Source organism: Paramisgurnus dabryanus, chromosome 12, assembly GCF_030506205.2.
Source record: "Paramisgurnus dabryanus chromosome 12, PD_genome_1.1, whole genome shotgun sequence".
Taxonomy (NCBI): domain Eukaryota; kingdom Metazoa; phylum Chordata; class Actinopteri; order Cypriniformes; family Cobitidae; genus Paramisgurnus; species Paramisgurnus dabryanus.
The window spans coordinates 23,514,349-23,533,087 of record NC_133348.1 but is presented as its reverse complement, the minus strand read 5'-3'; the positions used below and the strand labels follow the sequence as shown (position 1 = coordinate 23,533,087).

At 37.5% G+C, this 18,739-nt stretch overlaps 1 protein-coding gene across 3 annotated transcripts in view; it reads right to left on the bottom strand.

The window, feature by feature from the left end:
* Window positions 1-15,623, bottom strand: part of cdc42bpb (CDC42 binding protein kinase beta (DMPK-like)) — a 71,162-nt gene extending 55,539 nt beyond the window's left edge. For 2 of the 3 annotated variants that reach the window (XM_065257263.2, XM_065257264.2), the window contains exon 1: window positions 14,808-15,623. In XM_065257263.2, coding sequence (XP_065113335.1) covers window positions 14,808-14,982 — 175 coding nt within the window. In that variant the 5' untranslated portion in view covers window positions 14,983-15,623. The remainder of the gene's footprint in view (window positions 1-14,807) is intronic. The other variant, XM_065257265.2, reaches the window with a different exon arrangement.
* Between the last annotated feature and the right edge of the window lie 3,116 nt (window positions 15,624-18,739).

The following is an 18,739-nucleotide window of genomic DNA, read 5'->3' as shown; positions in this document are numbered from 1 at the left end:
ACGTCTAAGCTGAGGTGACGACGAGAAAAGTGCCCTTCGTGTGCTTCTTGGATATAATTACAAACAGTGTATCAATGACTTGGAAAGCGAGGTAAACAACTTGATAAATAACACTTGATGATAATAAAACTGTTATTTTGACATGGACTTTCATGCGTCTGTTGCAGAGTGCCCATGTGAGGCGGAGTTATATACTGTGTCTATTAGTCATTATATTTCATTACGAGATAAGTTTAAATTGATGATTTTATCAAAACAACAACTACATTGACTCATTTTACAATCCCACTAGCATATTATTTAGACAAAATAAAATCTTTTTATTCGCGTGAGGAAGCTGTCGTTTTTATGCACACTTTTATGTCATTGTCTATATGCCACTGCAGTGAAGGCTTATTGCACTATTACTGTTAACGATTATTCAATTGATTGATCGTTAATTTAAATGATCATCGAATATGGGAAATTGCATAAATTGACATCCCTACCTAGCACCTGAACTTGTTATACGCATGGCTCTGACATTACCTTGCACAAGAGATGTTGTTAGGCGCGTAGAGGGTTTGTTGTTCCCACTCCCTGGCACGCAGGAAATTTTAGAGCGCCTGGACTTTTTAAGAAGATTGTGGTCATGATAGTGTTGCCCTTGCTTCTTTTTATCCACCAATCAAGTGACTTGACATAAAATACTTTACATAAACAAGTAAATAACTTAGTAAACTATCGTGCATTGGCGATCTCACAGGCTGACGATGGGATGATCACAAAATGGGGCAAATCGCCCAACACTAATTTATCTGTAAGAAAACAAATTTGCATTGGCTCTTGCCATGAACTATATCAGATTGTAATGTTAATAATCTCTACTTAAAAGATGAAGGCTTTGTCTGTCGCCATTATTAATACATGATGGACCAAGAGCCTTACAATTATATAACGTGAGATAACTAATGGTATTGAAGATATAGGTGCTTGCTTAAGGTAAATAAGTATTTAACAAAACGATTAATAACCAACCAGTTAATTCCAATTATCTGTACAACAAATAATAATTAGACACCATTTTATTACACAGATACACAATAAAAGCATTATATCTAAAAAAAAAAAAGAGCAATAGTTTGGCTAGTTACTAAATTACTTTGATTATTAGCTACTAGATAATGCTAGGCTACCGGTTAAATGTTTCACTACATGGAAGCTTTTGTGTGTAACTTTTGCATTTAACTGGCAAACAGACACAAGACAGGGGGATGGTAGGACCATGGCATGTTCAGCTGTTTAAGATGCTGATTCTCCCTAGTAACACATCTTTTATTTATTAATTGGCTCAGTGTGCATTTTAACAAGTATGCCATAGATTAGCATATTTAGAAAAGCTCAAACCTATGAGTCTTGCACTGAACGTAAAAGCATGTTCATGTACTTTGTTGTAAATGTTAGCTCTGGTGTTTTAGAGCAGGGGGATAAAACTGTTTGGCGTTTTAAACCATAGTCTGTGAGCATATGCATAATACATGCTTAAGCTTGCACACCACTGCATTGCTGCACATCCCATCTTATACTATAGCTGAACCTCCAATGAGTGACAAGCAAACTCATAGAAAGACCACAAATTGGAGCCAGGAGGCGACCAGCAGAAACTGGGGCTGCCAGTATGCATCATTACATGAGACATAGGACCACCAATCAGTCTCCTGAAGGGATCTGAACAGAAACCTTTAGAGCTCCTGGATGTGTATGCTATATCAAAAAACTTAAAGGGTACATATTATTCCCATTTTACAAGATGTAATATTCGTCTTAGGTGTCCCTAGAATGTGTTTGTGAAGTATTAGCTCAAAATACCACACAGATAATTTGCATGTCTAAAATGCCCCTATTTGGGTGGGAGTAGCGTGCAGTTTTTTGTTTCCCATGTAAAGGGTAAAGAGCAGCTTGCGTGATGTCTCCTGCAACTGCCATGCTATATTTTAACTGGCTGTAGCTAGCGAAGTTAGAGGAGGTTGACTCGCAGCACTCAAAACGTGTGTTTTTTACCGCTTGGCAAGCAGATAGGACGTGACATGGGGGAGTGGCAGCATCGAAGATTTCATTTTTTAATTCGAAGTTCGAGGTTGTAACTTAATTTCGATTGAAATCATGACACCCTTACTGCAAACACACATTTATGTACAAACACCTTGTAAAAGTGGATTTTGCATAAAATGTATGTGTCTTCATGACCTTAATGCATCCTTAGCTACATTACCTAGATGCATACTCGTTGTGGAGCCCTGTTAACTGATCTTTAAACTAAAACTAAAAACATGGTCTTGGGTCAAACTAGGTCAAAAGCAGAACTTCAAAGGCTTTCCCTGACACATGCACTGCCAACAGCATAAAAGTACCAGTGACAACTTCCAAAAGCCTAGTGTTAGTTTCCATTGTAAAATACAGCTGCATTACAGCTACTTTTTAACACTAGGGCGGGCTTGAAACGATTACTCGACACTGTCGACAATAAAAATTTGTCAACAAATATCTTTGTCGTCAAGTAGTCAGTTGATTTCACTTAACCTTATTAATGGCCTGCAATGTGTAATGCAGCCCTTACAAATTTACGATAGAAAAAGATGAATGAAAATTATGTGAATTATGGTGGAATGCAAATGAATCAAAACGAAAGTACACAAAACTTCAAACCAATAATGCTGTCTTGTTTTATACATAAAAGACAGAACTTGCCTTTGACGGAGAACCACATTTAAAGAGGAAATATCCCGGCACAAGAGGAGCCTTGGAAGGTAACTTAAATGTTGTCCAGCTGGTGCTAAATTTTTCCCATTCGCCCGGTAAAGAAACAGACTATCCAATGAGCTTTGAGCATTACATCACGCGGAGCCGGACACAACTTTTACAGAGAATGGCGACTGGGTGGCACCCAAGCTCAAAAATCATACAGAAAACATGAAGATTTTATTTATTTCCCTTTTTGCATCGCAGTCATTGTGAATTGCCCTTAAAACTGCTCAAAAGGCAACCAAATTGGCAACACCACCAGCTATTTCCACCAATTTCTACTTGAATGGAGGAAATCGCAGAAACGCCAAGGTCACATTCCAATAACACATTTAAGATCACAACATCTGACAACAATAAATGACGAATTACGATAAGTTGGCGCAAAAATTTTGGCTAATTCAGATGATGTGCATGTGTGATCAGGAGTTATATGAAAATCAATTGTCTTTTTTAACTGTAGTGTAACCATTCAGATGCCATGTTTTCCTGTTATAAGGAAGGGCTTTCTATCCAACATACCATAGAGCCCCCATCACCCTTAATTCCATTTACCGTATAACAAGCTGTTTGTCTCATGACCCTTCAATGATTTAAAGCTTGTGCTTTTTAAATCAAAAATGCCCATATATTTTAAGCGAAAGGAATGAAAATAATCTTGGTACCCACAAGGAAAACTAACATACAGACTCTTACACCATGAAGACACTTTCACCATGCTCTTGTCAATATAACAATGAGTGCCTTATTGATGAGCTCAGTCAGTGAGCAAGGCTGACAGCCACAAAATGGCTTATTAAACATTGATAAGTAAGCCATCCCTAGACAGTTATGTCGGATGAATGTTCGGAGGGATGAAGGAGAAGTGGGGGGTGGTTCGGCCATTTACAGAAGGTAAAAGCATAAGGACCCCGCCCAGGGTTAATCTATTATCCTGCACCAGCTGCCATGCGCTCCCAGCCCCCATCAAACCAGCCATTTGCTGGCGCTTCCTGCTGAGCCGGCTCACTGCCAGGCAGACCTGCGGTGGGCACGTGCCTGGATCCCTGGTTCTGAGGTGAGCTGGCAGAATTTCTCGGAGTTAAGAGTTGAGTTAAAGATACAGGCAGAATGCCAGAGAGGTTTAAGTTATGGACTGCCGAGATCTTGAGGGGCTTCCTCTGGGAAATGGGATAACTCTCCATTTGAGAAGGCCAGCAAGTCAATGATGAGGGTTAACTGTAGGCTTTAGGTCTTTATCTTCTGTGTCAGTTGATATAAGGTCATAATAGCTGTGTGCCCTGTTAAAGCCTAGTAACCCAAACTGCATGTTCACAGATTTTCTTGCAGGTAAAAAAAACTCAAAGCTTGATAAGGCAAACAACGTTTAAATCACAGTTTCAGTGTTGAAAATCAGTGAATGGAAAATGAATAAAAAATTCAAATCTCTGGTAAACCAAACACGTACAATGATTGCATGAATCAGGCAGGAAAGACATGGCTGTTGTTGTGGTTCCCCCTCCATATGTGGTGGTAGTTGTGGTATTTAGTGACGTACATTTCATATGCTTCCCCCAGTACAGCCAAGTGAAATTTCACCCTTGTGGTAACGCTTCTATACTTATGCTGATTAAATAATTTGTTTAACATCCGGACTTGATTGTACATTCAGCGTCCACAGTCACTGGTAATGGATTTGCCCATTAACGCTGTTTTCAGCACAGATTTCTTCAAAACATATCAAAAAAACAACTTCCTCATTTCAGTCTTTCACTTCTCCTACTTTGGGCTAAAATAAAGTAACATGACACTGAGAAAAGCACAATATAACCACATTATTGCCGTCATCCTTCCTCTGTCAGGCTGCCAGATCAAAGTATGGAATTTTAGATGAATAATGTCATTATGTAATAAAACTACATATAAAACACTACCAATGTTTGAGTTGTAATAATAAAATTAGATTATCTAGGGATTTCTAGGGATGCAGCGATACAAAATATCTGTGCCGATACAAATGTTACAATACTTATAATGACATCTACCGATACCAATAGATAAAGATAGTATTGCTTTTTACTCCTTGTTTCAAAGTATTATGTCATGAAATCCTAGATGTGCAGAGCGTACACACTGCAATTATGTTGTCATATTGAAAAAAAAAATGCTTTTATTTGCGATACAGATTATAGGCAGATATTTCTGTGCATCCATAATATTTTGACAAACATTTTGGAAGATTGCTAAAACTATGGAGTATAAACTAATCTATGTAACGTGTGTTTTCAAACTTGCAAAAGTCAAATGCATGCCACTTTCAGTATTATTCTAGTGTGATTAAAAGTAGACATGCACCAATATATTTGCCAATAACATGTATATATATTAGGGCTGGAACGACGCGTCGACGTAGTTGATTACGACGATTACGTAATTACGTCGATTTGCCGGAAATGCGTCGATGCGTCGCACTGTTTACATTTTGAAATGAAGGCGGCTTCAGCTCCGACCAGGTGATACAAGTGTTATACCAAACAGACAGAACGCGATCAAAAGTGTGGGAATACTTTAAGCGGAGACCAAATAAAACACATACTGTGTAAAACTGAAATGGCATACCACAGCAGCGCAACACCTGTGTATGATCATCTTAAAAGAAGAAAACCTGGAGCTCTCCGACCTCAAAATGACAAGACGTCAGCGTAAGAATTTGAACTATTACAGTAAGTTTTTATACTTACTCTATAAACAATAGAATCAATACATATTGTGCTTAATACAGCTGCGTTTACATCTTCGTTTAATACGAGCTGCGAGACGCCTGACAGACGTGACATTGCATCGCTTCTGGGCAGTATGTTGAAACAGTAAATAAAGAGCAGGACATGTTTTTATATTAAGAAGTTATGAAATAATAAGTTACTGTCACATTGAGAACTGATAGGCATGTGCCCGCGTGCACTGAAAGCCAGCTGGCAGTGCGGAGTTCCCAATGAACGTCTTTTTTGCGAATATGTGCGCAGATATTACAGAAGCTCGTCTTGTAAGGTATTCCTGACATGCGTTTATTTAAAGTAACAGCGGCGTAAACGCTGTTTATAAAATATTAGAAGATCATACTAACTGAACTTGTTTTTTACCCGGAACTTAAGAAAAGTTAAATGTTAAAGTTAAATGAGAATGCAGTACTACTAATAGTAATAATATTAACAGTAATAATATAACCATTACATCTTATATAAGGGTTCATGAATCACAATGAACTTATTTTTACTTCCGTCTGAACTAATGCTGAGTTAATGCATGTACTAATCATAAACTAATGTTTAAAATATTAATATATGCCTATTTTATTGTTTAAGGTGAATAATGCCTCTTTTAAAGTGGCACTGCCACTTTATTTTTCATGTTGAAAATTTTGGTTTGTGTGTTTGTTTAATTAAGAAAATGCTTAAATAAAATGTTAGCGTTAATGGCAGATGTTACATTTATTATTTGTTGGGGAATTATATGTATAAAAAAATCATTAGACTATTCGATTAATCGAAAAAATAATCGATAGATTAATCGGTTGAAAAAATAGTCGATCGTTGCAGCTCTAATATATATACACATTGTTAAAATAAAAACAGTCCCAATTAACCAATAACCTTTAAAAAATAGATAATAATGATGATGCAATAATAACTGGCTCAAATAAAGCATCATTATAAATACATGGTTTTATTAAACAAAACATTAATATGTAGCGTATGTAATAAAAAAACAGCATTATGTATTATAACAAATGCCTGTAGGGGCGCTAGCAGACTCGCGGTTGTTGTCTTTACTTTCAGTCATACAACTTTTTAAATCCCTTTAAATCTTCAATATTAATATTTGTCCAATTCTTTAAAAAAGAAAAGATACAGCCACTGTCATACTTGAGCAAGAACATCCAGACATTAAATCATGTAAACTCAGAGTAAGGGTTTAATCTGTTGAGACGCTTCACATCTGACACCAATCAACAGACAAACACAATGCGTCTCAGACTTTGTAGGAGTTCCCAATTGAACATTATTGGAAACCCAAACAAAAAAAGCACATGCAGTAAAAGACAAAATATTAAGGATGCACTGTAAAAGGCTTTGCCACAACCTCAACTTTATGCTGATATCAGGAGACAGCATTTTAACTCCATGAGAAATCTTGTGACATAAATCTTGCACGATCTCGACGCACCCCTAATATTCGAAAAATGTAATCCCCAGAATAGCTAAAAACAGCCCAAAATTCATAATAGACATTAAATTAGAATCCAACTTGTGTTACACAATAATAAAGACGTAGAAAACAGAAATAAACGGTAGGGAAAAACACCACTCCCACCACTAATGGAATGATGGTAAAAGTCACCAATTGCATGAATGGGTCAGTGACTTTCCAAAAAGACAATACGGCAGTCTCAGGAACTCTCACAGTCTCTGTGTCATTCCTCAGCTGTTCAGGCAGACATTTACGCAAGTACCATCCATCATTTACAACTTGGTGAGAAAGAAACAACAAAAACACTTGTCCGGTCAAATAGGTTCATGCATGCAAATATCCTTTGCAAAATGCATGGAATTTATCAAAGTCAATCTTTAGATCTCTAACTTCAATCTCAGTCTCAAAAACTGATCTAAGTTTATCCAGAAAAAGAAACTTGAGCATGTTCACCATAACTCACGATTTCAATGGAGCGATTTGATATGACTAAAATGTAAAACCTTTTCAGAACAATGTTGACAGTAGCAGAGCATCTGCAACATGTCACACAAAGCAGAAAAAAACAAACATTATTCAACTCAAGTTCAAATACCCTCTGGGGGCAAGTAACTAATGTGGATCCTGTCCATGCCTTTTTATTGTGAAATTCTGTCAGGGAGTGCAGGAACATGCTATGCGGTTACGACAATCAGCCACCGTCTTTGGGCAAGTCGAAGAAAAACATTTATTGGAGCTGTTCGGGCATGACAGATCTACATCTTTGTGCTGGAATGACCTTGAACAGAGAAAAGCATGCATTCACCTTTGCTCTCGATCAATTCATGAAAAGGAAAACCGTTGACAAAAACATTGACGATCCTGATGAAGTACATTAACAAAAGGAGTATGTGTAACGTGATTGTACGACACAACACAATAAGTGATGGATCAACAACCAGTTGATACAACTTTTATCAGTAGCGCTTTACTTTATGGCAGCAAGAGATACCGCATTCAGCAAAATATCGCAAACTGTCATAGCGCAACACACACATAGACATATTTTTTTTTTACTTTTAACAGTTCAAAAAGTTAGTAAGTAATTTTTAGGTCAATGCAGATAGGAAAGAGACCGGCGAAGCGTATATTGTACCAGCTAGTAAGTTACTGCACACCACATTTCCTTCGTCAACATCGCGCAGCCCAACTTTATTGTGAAGCTGGAAAAGTTTGTATGGTAAAATAAAAAAGATGCAATATTAAAGCTCCACCCCATGACAACCATCATTGCATAAAAAATAAATTGCTGTTTTATACTAAAAAAAGAATCTCAAGTAAAAATCCCAACTGTGATTTTTTTCAGATAACCATAATAATTGCACATCTTTAAAAAAACAAGGGCATGTGTAGTATATGCAGCAGCCCGTTATCCATCATTTTTAACCCATTGATTACTCAATCTGGAAATACACATGTGATGCGTGCAACACTGCTTCTCTGTAGATTTGAGGTATCATGGGCCAGGCTTCAACTGAAGCACAAGAGAGCAGGACAGCTAATCTGTGTCATGCTCGTGGCCGTCGGCCTGAAAGGGGCGGAGGATAAGGAAGGGGGAGGAAAGATCACCCACACATGCCTTGCATTGGGGGAGGATATTAACAGGAATGAATGGAATTCTCCTCAGTCCAGCCACCGCTTCATGTCAGGTGACTTCAATTCCCGAGAGACACCAACTTTGCAACATCATATGATCCTCTGAAGAATTACAAATTGTAATCTCGGTGAGCGCACGTTAGGGCTGCATAATGATTAATCGCGATTAATCGTTTGCAGAATAAAAGTTTTTGTTTACCTCATATATGTGTGTGTACTGTGTATAATAATTATGTATAAATAAATATACACACATGCATGTATAATTTTAAGAAAAAAATATTTATAGATTAAATATTTATATATAATATAAATTATATATAAATATAAAAATGTATATACACATGTAAATACGCCTTAAATATCTACATGCATGTGTATTTATTTATGCATAACTATTATACACAGTACACACACATATATGATGTAAACAAAAACTTTTATTCTGCAAACGATTAATCGCGATTAATCGTTATGCAGCCCTAGCGCACGTGGAACGTAATGCATGAAAATCCCTCGCGCTGCCGTCTGCTTTTCGCGCATACATCAGCAAAGATCTGAACACCATTTGTTTTGAAAGGCATTCCTGACACAAGCCCTGTCCTGACTCTTCTCTTAAGCAGGCAGCGTACATGTCAGAGTGGTATGCGCCGATTCAGGGTGGCCTGCGTTGTAAAAATAAGATGCCACACAGTATGGACCATTTGGTCAGATGGTAGTTCACAGCCAGTAAAAGCTCATGTTCTGGACAGAGGACATACCAGACATTTTCAATTTAATAAGAGTTGAGGATCATTTCCTCCTTTCAAGAGTGAAGCGTAAGCCAGGGCTGGATTTATTATTAGCTTCTTAGAATTTTAGAGTCTTGTGAAATCAATTTGGATGAGTTTTTAGTTAAACAGACAGAGACACAAGATTGTTTAAGTGTAACAGATCCACTTATGTTTTGTTTCAAAATGTACATCAGTTTTTGTCCATTTAAAGAAACTAAATGTGTACCAATCATTTTCAATCTACACAAGTAGATGTTGGTTAATAAACAATAATATACAGAATAAAATGCTTAAATGCGTTGTCAAATGCTATGTTATATAAAAGGCATTCACACTGACAGTACTTATCAGTTACAAATTCATTTCAGTATCTGTATCTTCAGCTTTACTGTCTGCAGGCTCCTATGCATTTGCATACAGTCGACTTCTCAGCTTTGTTAAATCATCAACACTCACATTTGATCATCTCTTTAAAAAAAGAATGAATTATAATCGCTGTCAGTGTGATAATCCATTCACACAGAGATTCATTTCAATAACTGGAGCGGTTGCAAAATCGGTGAGTTTAAACAATAAAAATTAGACATTTAAAACCTTAAGTCATTTAGTTTACTAGGCCTTTGGCTTGTTTGCGTAAAATTGCTGATCTTGCTGTGTTGAGAAGCAGTTTAATGCACAATGAGGTTTCAAATTAGGCAGCACAAAAAACCTTTACAGTAAAGCTCCACTTTAAGGTATCGCCATTAACGAGGTGGATAATGATATTTAACATACCATAAAAGCAAAAAAAAAAAAATGCTTGGCAAGGCCTTTAAAACAGTGTGCATGTCAAGACTTCGACCAGGAATGTCCTGAAAATTAGACAAACAGAAAACCTCAGCAGGTGCAAGACTTAAAGAGTTGCAATGCTGCAAAGAGCGCTGGCAATCAAATAGAGGACACTGCCAAAACCAAAGCTTACATAGTCAAATCAAGCTTACATGGCAGGGCCATTTCCCATTCTCTATTTGTTGATCATTAACTTCATTGGCCCTCTTAGAAGCATGAAGAAACAACGGTGTTATTCTGAATAAATGACACACTCTTTAGTGTATAATTCAATGTCAGGTCCCATGTATGGATTATTCAAAATTCGAGTAGTGTTACTAACACTAAAATTCTCCTATCATGATATAATCACTGCAGCTGTCATTGAAACTGATCTATAATTTCACACATGTATGTGTAAATTGCAAAAAATTTGATTTAATACAGTAACATGATAATACTACAGTGGTTTACCCATGTGATTGTTTCTTTATTGCCGATATTGAGAAAGGCTTGCTGATATGAGGCAGATGTAAGCAAGGAATAATTGATGACGGGCCGTTGAATAATTTGAAAATAATGCACACCCAAGGTGGTCATGTGGCACGACGCAAAGCGGAGTGCCTTTACTATAATGTATATGGATCCACTGAGACGGAGACCACTTGCACACTTACACGTGACCAGGATATAGTAATAATTAGTCTCGGTTGGACCACCAGTCACTTTACTGTAGAGTGATAGGTACACAGGTTTGCTTTGGAGTAATTCAACACATGCTTCATACTGATCTTACTGATCGGCCTATAGACAAGTTTAAATAGCAATGATTTGCCACAATGTTAGTGAATGATTACTGTAATGTTTAAATATGCAAAACAGAGTTTAAAAAGATGACATTGACACAGGATGTATGAATTCAAGTAGAATGCACTTTTCATGAATAGTTAATGGCAGCAGCCACAATATTAACAACCACAATATCAACCATTACTACTTTAATTTAATGTGCAGGTGTAGTTGGTTGGCATTAGTTATGATTGTAGTACAAGTAGGCTAGTCAAAGAGCATCTCCCACCAGTGGGAATATAAAGGTCCCAGCTGCTGTAAACAGGGACAAGTGCATCGGCTGAAGATTAAAGATCCCCACATTACAAGGTCAAGGTGTTTTTTAAAGATGCTTTCAAGTTACTTCTTTTGAAATCCAGTGCTAAAAGCTCATGAGGGGCGTATCCCCAATTTAAGCTCTCTGCTGCAGCACGCATGACTATAGAAGCAGCTATGATGTTTAAGGCTGGCAATGATAAACACCTCTGATCTTGTGTGTAAATGCCAGCTGGGAAGGCAGCTACTGTTTGCGCAGCCCCACTCCCTATTTTAAAGGACTGAAATACAATAGAGAAGCATAACCTGCTTTGCAGCTTTGTTAGGACAGTAGCGTGAACAGTATGGTACACTGCGGCTTGTGTACAAACACTGGAAGAAGGCTGAAATTCTGGGTGTGACTGAAAAAGCAGAGATAGAAAAGGCGAGGTCAGAGGTTCAAATACATTCACGCTGCATGTATGCATATGGCAGATGCCTTTTTTCAAAGCAAATTAGGGTGCAATTTTCTTAAACACATTTTAATAAGTTCAAATTGCTTTTACCTACCTAAATTGCATGTCGTTTATTGCATCATTTTTAGCAAGGTATCACTTTTTTAAATATTGTGCAGCCCAAAAACCAATGATCTTGCCATTGCTACCACAATACTTTACAAATTAAGCTACAAAAATTTGTAAGACCAAAATGTTTACTGTTGCTTTGTACAAAAGCATCTGGTAAAGGCAGATGGGTAGACATGGGGACTCCAAAAAGTACTGCCTATTTTATACAGGGTGGGGTGTGGCGTGGTTACTAGTTTTTCGTGAACATCATTACACAACATTTACTGTTGTGTTCTTGCTCATAAATAAAAAGTCGCTAAGGCCCATAGCAAAATTAGTACAAATGAACACAACAGATATTGGTGTCCAAGTATATATATATGCCTTTCACTTGCCAAATACAATACACAATATCACATTGCACGTAAACTAGTAGATGTGCATGTCTGTGCATCTAGCAACTGTGAAAACATTGAGGGCTCACGTCAAAACCTGCCACGAAGGGTAAATACTAGCCAATGTATTTATTCGGTTTAATCCTCTCTTAATTATTCTTCAGTCTGCTGTCATGGAGGAAGTCAGGCATAAACACTTGCATACTTCTCATTCTATCAGCCGCTGAACTTGGCAATCCAACTCATATTACAATACATTATACCACATTTATGAGCTCACATGCATAAGAATTAGGTTTTTACACTGTGGGCACGTTTGTTGTGAACATGACTATGATTGTTCCTGGCACTCCGCAGCGGTATGGTTTTAAACTCACTTGATTTTATCGAACCCCGGAGCACTTGCGTTCATCTAACATAATGGGCAATATGCATGTCTAAAAATTTAAAACAGTGACATGGCATAACTTTTGGTATTTATTATATGTGCATTGCTTTATAATGCACAATTCATCAGTCGTCATGATATTTGTGCAATGTGGAAACTATTGATCGTAGTTATTGGCTAAAACGCATAAGCAGGTGACTTTACTTCCTGGATGAGTGCGCATCCAAATGCAAGCTGCTTTTAACTATATGCTTACATACTCAAAAATGTTGACAAATGTAACTTTTTCATGAGACTGATTTGTAGCACACAGTTAAAAAAAATGTCTCTTTCAGGAAAAAAGATCCTGATGACTCACTCTGCACCAACACAGACTTTTGTCCAATCAAATGCTCTATATAAGCCCCCCCAAAACAAAAAAGAAGGAAATCTGCTCTTGTCAATCACATCCACATGGGTCTCTAAAACAGACAATAAGGAAAGTCATTCCCAAGATTAATAAGTGCCCTGCTTATTGCTTCTGTGAGGGTTCGCTTTTAGGAGCTCTCTATTAGGAGTTAAAAATGGCAAGTAATAAACAAGCCGGGCTTGACTTCCTGACTGTCAGGCTCTTACTGATAACAATATTGATTCATGCGCAAAAAACAATTCAGGTTCATTAGCATTTCTTGTGCAACAACATACAGGAATTTTCTCCGGTCTGAGCTCGTCCTGGCAGGACTGGAAAAAGTGTCTTAGTGGGACAAAATGGACCGTGAACTAACAGATCTGGTAAATACCAGAATGTGAAGCACGATCAATATGTCTAAGTGATAATGAGGTGCAAATCTCATAATGATCTCAGAAACAAAACATGCTTTGAACAAATATCGTATCTCCTTAACTCACTATAAAATTAAATGCATCGATTATTCATGCCAAATCGGTTGGCATCTGGCAACCAGATGAATTTAAACACTGAACCTAAAAAAAGGCCTCGCTGAACGGTAATTCAAAGATCTTTGCTTAAAGAGACACTTATAAAATGCATTTATTGAGTGCAACCACCCTGCCAATACTGCACTTACAGTAGCTTTAGTAAATCAGTTATGTTGAACCGGCACAACCATAACACCCTTAATCATTAACATCCACAATCAAGGGCACCAAAAGAAAGCGTGTGGCCTGCCAATGCCATAGTAAGACAAGAACAGAGCAGTCTATGACTCTAGTAAACTGGGTCATACTACGACTCACTCACGGTGATGGGATGTGAGGTGGCACCTGCTCGTGACGGGTTTCTCGAGGACAGTGTCCGTCTTACAGGAGCAGACACACTGGGGTGTAATCCCATTACTGACGTCAACCAGGACTAGGCTAACTGCAACTAACAGGACCAGAAAGGGTCCGACAAAGGGGCTTCCCACCTTAGTGCCCTTTCGAGTCTGGGTTCGCTTTACTCTGAACTCGATTAAGAGAGGATCACTATAAACAAAAGACAATCCTGTCAGAAGGAATAATTTGCTTTACATTAATGCATTTGGCAGATGCTTTAATCCAAAGCGACTTAAAGTGCAATTCGAGACACGGCTTTACTGTCACGCAAATGATGATGGAAAAAGAAACAACAAATGTAGCAAAAATGTAACTTAACCAGAAACAATGCAGCCAAGCCTTTAAAAAATTACAAGTAGAGCCTGTTGGTTATGACTTTGTCATATTTAATGTAAACAGACTATACGTTTAAATCATTATGAAATACACCCATATAATTATTTCTGAATGGTGGGGAGGGGGTTGGGATGTTTAAACATACAATTAAAAATGGTGACAGGAAAAGACCATTTTACTTAACTAAATGCCCTTAAAAAGTTGCAACCCAAAACACTGAAAATGAAACTGTCAACCCAATTTGGTTTATATTGTTATCTTATCATGAGTGAACAATAAAGTGAATCTGTCTTTGGCCCTCTATCAATATCTACTGACTCATTAACAATTATGACATGAAGTATTGTCCCAACAACGAGGCCTACAATCCCAAAAGAAAGCAATTTTGACAATAGTCCCAAGTCAGTTGGCTGATTAAGGTACATGTTCTAACAGATAAACGGGTCTTAAAGTGACACGCGCTGTTTATTACATTCACAAATACTCGGTTATCCCAACTTACCCCATTCCAAGAACTCAGTCACGTGTTTTTCCCGTTTTAATGGAGAGCTGGTGCACTCGTTGTATAAACATACAAGAATATCCAGCAGCGTTTCCACACTCAGCGACTTGTCGTTTTTCAGATGGCCATCCAGCAGCAACTGCTCCAACTTCTTCAGGCGCACCTTCGCAGACATTTTCTACCAAATTTGCGGCCCGTCCGCCACTCCCAGATCCAGAAACGATAAAAAAATAACAAGGTTTAAACGTGTAACAACGGAGATTAACGTGCGCCCCGGGTGCAGCAAACAGAAATCGTATTATGTGGCTGATTTCTGTGGAGCTCCCAGACTCCAACTGCTAGCCAGCCATCCAGCTAGCCAGCTAGCAAAGTGTGCCCAACATTGTGCTCCGATAAACGAATATCTAAGATGTTCAACCACGCTGTTGTGCACTGGTTTCCACAGTTTCCACCCCCTCCTCAGTCCCGGGGCCCTGTCGGCTCCATTGGCCTTAATCCCGACAAATCTGTACTTTCCACTTTGCGGGATGTGTCGGGCTTTTTCTCCCGTCGTGTATCAGGATGACTGGACGCTCATTCCGCTCGCCTGGAAACCTCCTATAATGAGCTCACTAATGAAGAACTACGAATGCCTTTAACTTTCTCAAATACGCCCCTAAAAACTGGGAGCGGGTGCTTTATTTAAAAGTAGGCGAAACCTTGCGCGCAAGCTGGTGCTAGCCGGTGTGCCTCTCTGTGAAGCCGAATATGGCTGCATTCGTGTTCAGCCTTGTCGAGCGCTCCCGAACAAGCGAAGAATCCAGACCCGGGATAGCGGAGCACCGCCCACCCGCACCGGAAGCGCTGGAGATATATGACGTCATTGCGTGATTGACACTGGAACCAGCTTGCACTGACCTCATCAGGAGCTTGGATACACTAAAAAGCAGGACTTCTATGCCTGCCTCGATCTTGAGTTTGTCCTATAAATTATATGGAACCCAACAAATTACTCTAAATACCCTTTAAACCAAAATGTCACCTTATTTATGGATAAAGGCATCTGTTAAATAAATACATTTTTAAATAAAAATGTAAACATTGGTTTTTATATGAAGTTTAAGCAAAGTGACTGCAGTCTTAAGCAAACTTATTGTATGGCAATTTTATTGTATGGTAATTTCAATACGTTTAATGGCATTATTGTATTATAATGGTATTATAGTATATACTGCAATGAGTAATTGCTCATTTTCATTAAACATTTTTGATATTCTGAAAGAAGTGCTTATCTGTTAGCAATACAATCAGCAATCTTACATTTCAAATGGACTTTTTTTCCATAAACTATCAATGAGTAAATTATGGTAAATTGTGGATCTACGTTGAGATTTTAAAATAGAATTGAAGATGCTATCCAATCTTTGACCAACAGTCTTATAACAAACTTACCTGCACCTTAATATAGCCATCTGGAATTACATCGTTCACTTGTACACTGAAAAGACACATTTATTTGGAAAACATTTATCGAATCACTTCAATAAATCAACATACTTTATTGTACCTTGAGGGGCATTTTTCTTGGGATAAGTATATGCTGCATTTATAAATTACACAATAAGTAAATAAAATCACATGTTTATGATTATTGGATGTTTTTTTAGACTACACAAGTAATGTTATTATTAAGGCATGTGTGGTAAAACTAGTTATATTTCCCAATTAAACTAGTTCTGGCTTAAACTAATCCCTGTCCGGGAAACCGCCCCTATGTGTTTTAGCTCAATTAAAGTCAAGTTATATGATTCAAACATAGTGACTATTCTTGATGGGAAAATACATAAATTACATTAAAAAAAGAATAACACAAAGAATTGTGAAAGGTAATTGGGGTCAAAAATTCAATCATTGGATATCAATGAATGAAAAGCGTTGACCTCCTAAACAAAGTTCTTGGGCATCATAAATTTGGGGACGCATTGAACTCCTTATAGACTTTTATAGCAATTAAAACCCAATAGTAATAATAATAACTGCTGTGGCATTTAATAACCTATTAGTAAGCGACCTTTTCCCATCATTGCAATCTGCTCACTAATATTATGATCAATATGACCAATATATTTGTTAATATCTGAAGACATCTATGTAGACATTTGGTGTATATTTTGTGCAAAGTTGCCTTTATCCAAAGTGATAAATAGGGTGACATTTGAAATTTTTGTTTAAGAGCTATTTAGATTTGCAGGGTTCCATATAATTGTAAGATAAAACCTAGATATACATGTTTAATATTGTCATTCCTTCTAGATTTTTATTCAGATGAACCATGAGAATACATCCTTTTGATGCAGTAAAACTGCAATCCATTCCCCATCCAACATTTTTCAATGGAGAGACTCTAAGCATCATACTGTGAATGGTTTGAAAACATTGACCTCTGCTGGTGATAATAAATAAAGCCTCTAAAATCTTAGCACCTCCCATTGATACAGTACTTTTCTTCAAGATAAATTACAGATATGCCTACACATGGGAAACAGAATTGTTTTGGGTCTGATAAATACTTTATAAGCAGCGAGCCTCAAGTCTCCGTGAGAGCTTGTGAGTGTCAGAACCAATTATTTTTACTGCCTATATTTTGGGGAGCTGGTAGGACAAAACAATACCATGGAGAGCTTATTTGAACACCGTGCTTTTCTTTCTTTTTGGGCTATATTTCCTTTGTGACTAACAAAATAGACCACATGCTATACTCATTCACGGCATCTTGAATATAATGCTTTACCTTGCGTTCCTCTCATCCAATCACATTCGAGCCTACGGCCTCTGTTGCCAAGCAATAAGAACTCACAGAGGGAACCCCTTCTAATATATAATAGCATTAGATAACTCTTACTGCGAGGTGATACATATGGGAATGGCAACTGTTAAAGTTGCTGTTAGTTTAGGGGCGTACTTGAGGACTGGATTTGAGATTTATGAGATTAAAAAGCCTGTTAGTATACTTTTCTTTAATGGTTATGTTTGGAATATTATGCTTTTTGTTTCAAGTATATTCATGCCATCTCGAGGATATGTATTCAGCACATATATTGATATATCTGATTGTTCACCCAAAAATTCTGTCATCCTTTACTCACCCTCAAGTTGTTATACAAACCTGTACACAATTCATTGTTCTGCTGAATATACAAAATATATGTTGTGCAATGTTAGTCCCAAAATGTTTTTGAGCACCACTGACTTCCATAATATTTTGTTGTTCCACTATGGAAGTCAGTGGGGCTCCTACTTGATTACATACTGTATATCTTCCACTGTGTTAAAAAAACCCAACAAAAACAAATTAAATGTATACAGGTTTGTAACAACTTGATGGTGGTGAGTAAATATTGACAGAATTTTCATTTTTGGGGGAACTTTCCCTTTAAGTTTGTACATGCATCTCATTGTGCACCAGAGGGAGCAGCAGAGCTTTGCATCGGTTGTCAGCATACAAATAGTGTGAAGGGTTAATTCATGCCTGTCTATTTGGCACAAATTCATACAAATGGACAACTTACAGCAGAGCTAGAATTTGGTCTTAAAAACATACTGACCGACTGACCATAAGTTATCATTTCTGAAACAGTGTCACTTTAGCCACTCTCAATACTGCAGTTATGAATACACAATATACACAATATAAACATATGAGTATTGTTATCATCACACTTCATTTACAGATTCAGATAGCTTTATTGGCATGGTAAAAGGGTCTTTTCATTGTCAAAGCATACATATTTACAAACAAATACACGTTTGGTTCTGTTCCTGTCGTCCTTTTGTCAGGGAAGGACTATACCTTTTAGCCCAGTATGTAAGGAAATTTGTCCTTTTGTTGAATCTGATTGAAGTCTTTGTGTTGGTTTGCGAATTGGGTGAAGAATGTTTTGCTGTTTAGAGAC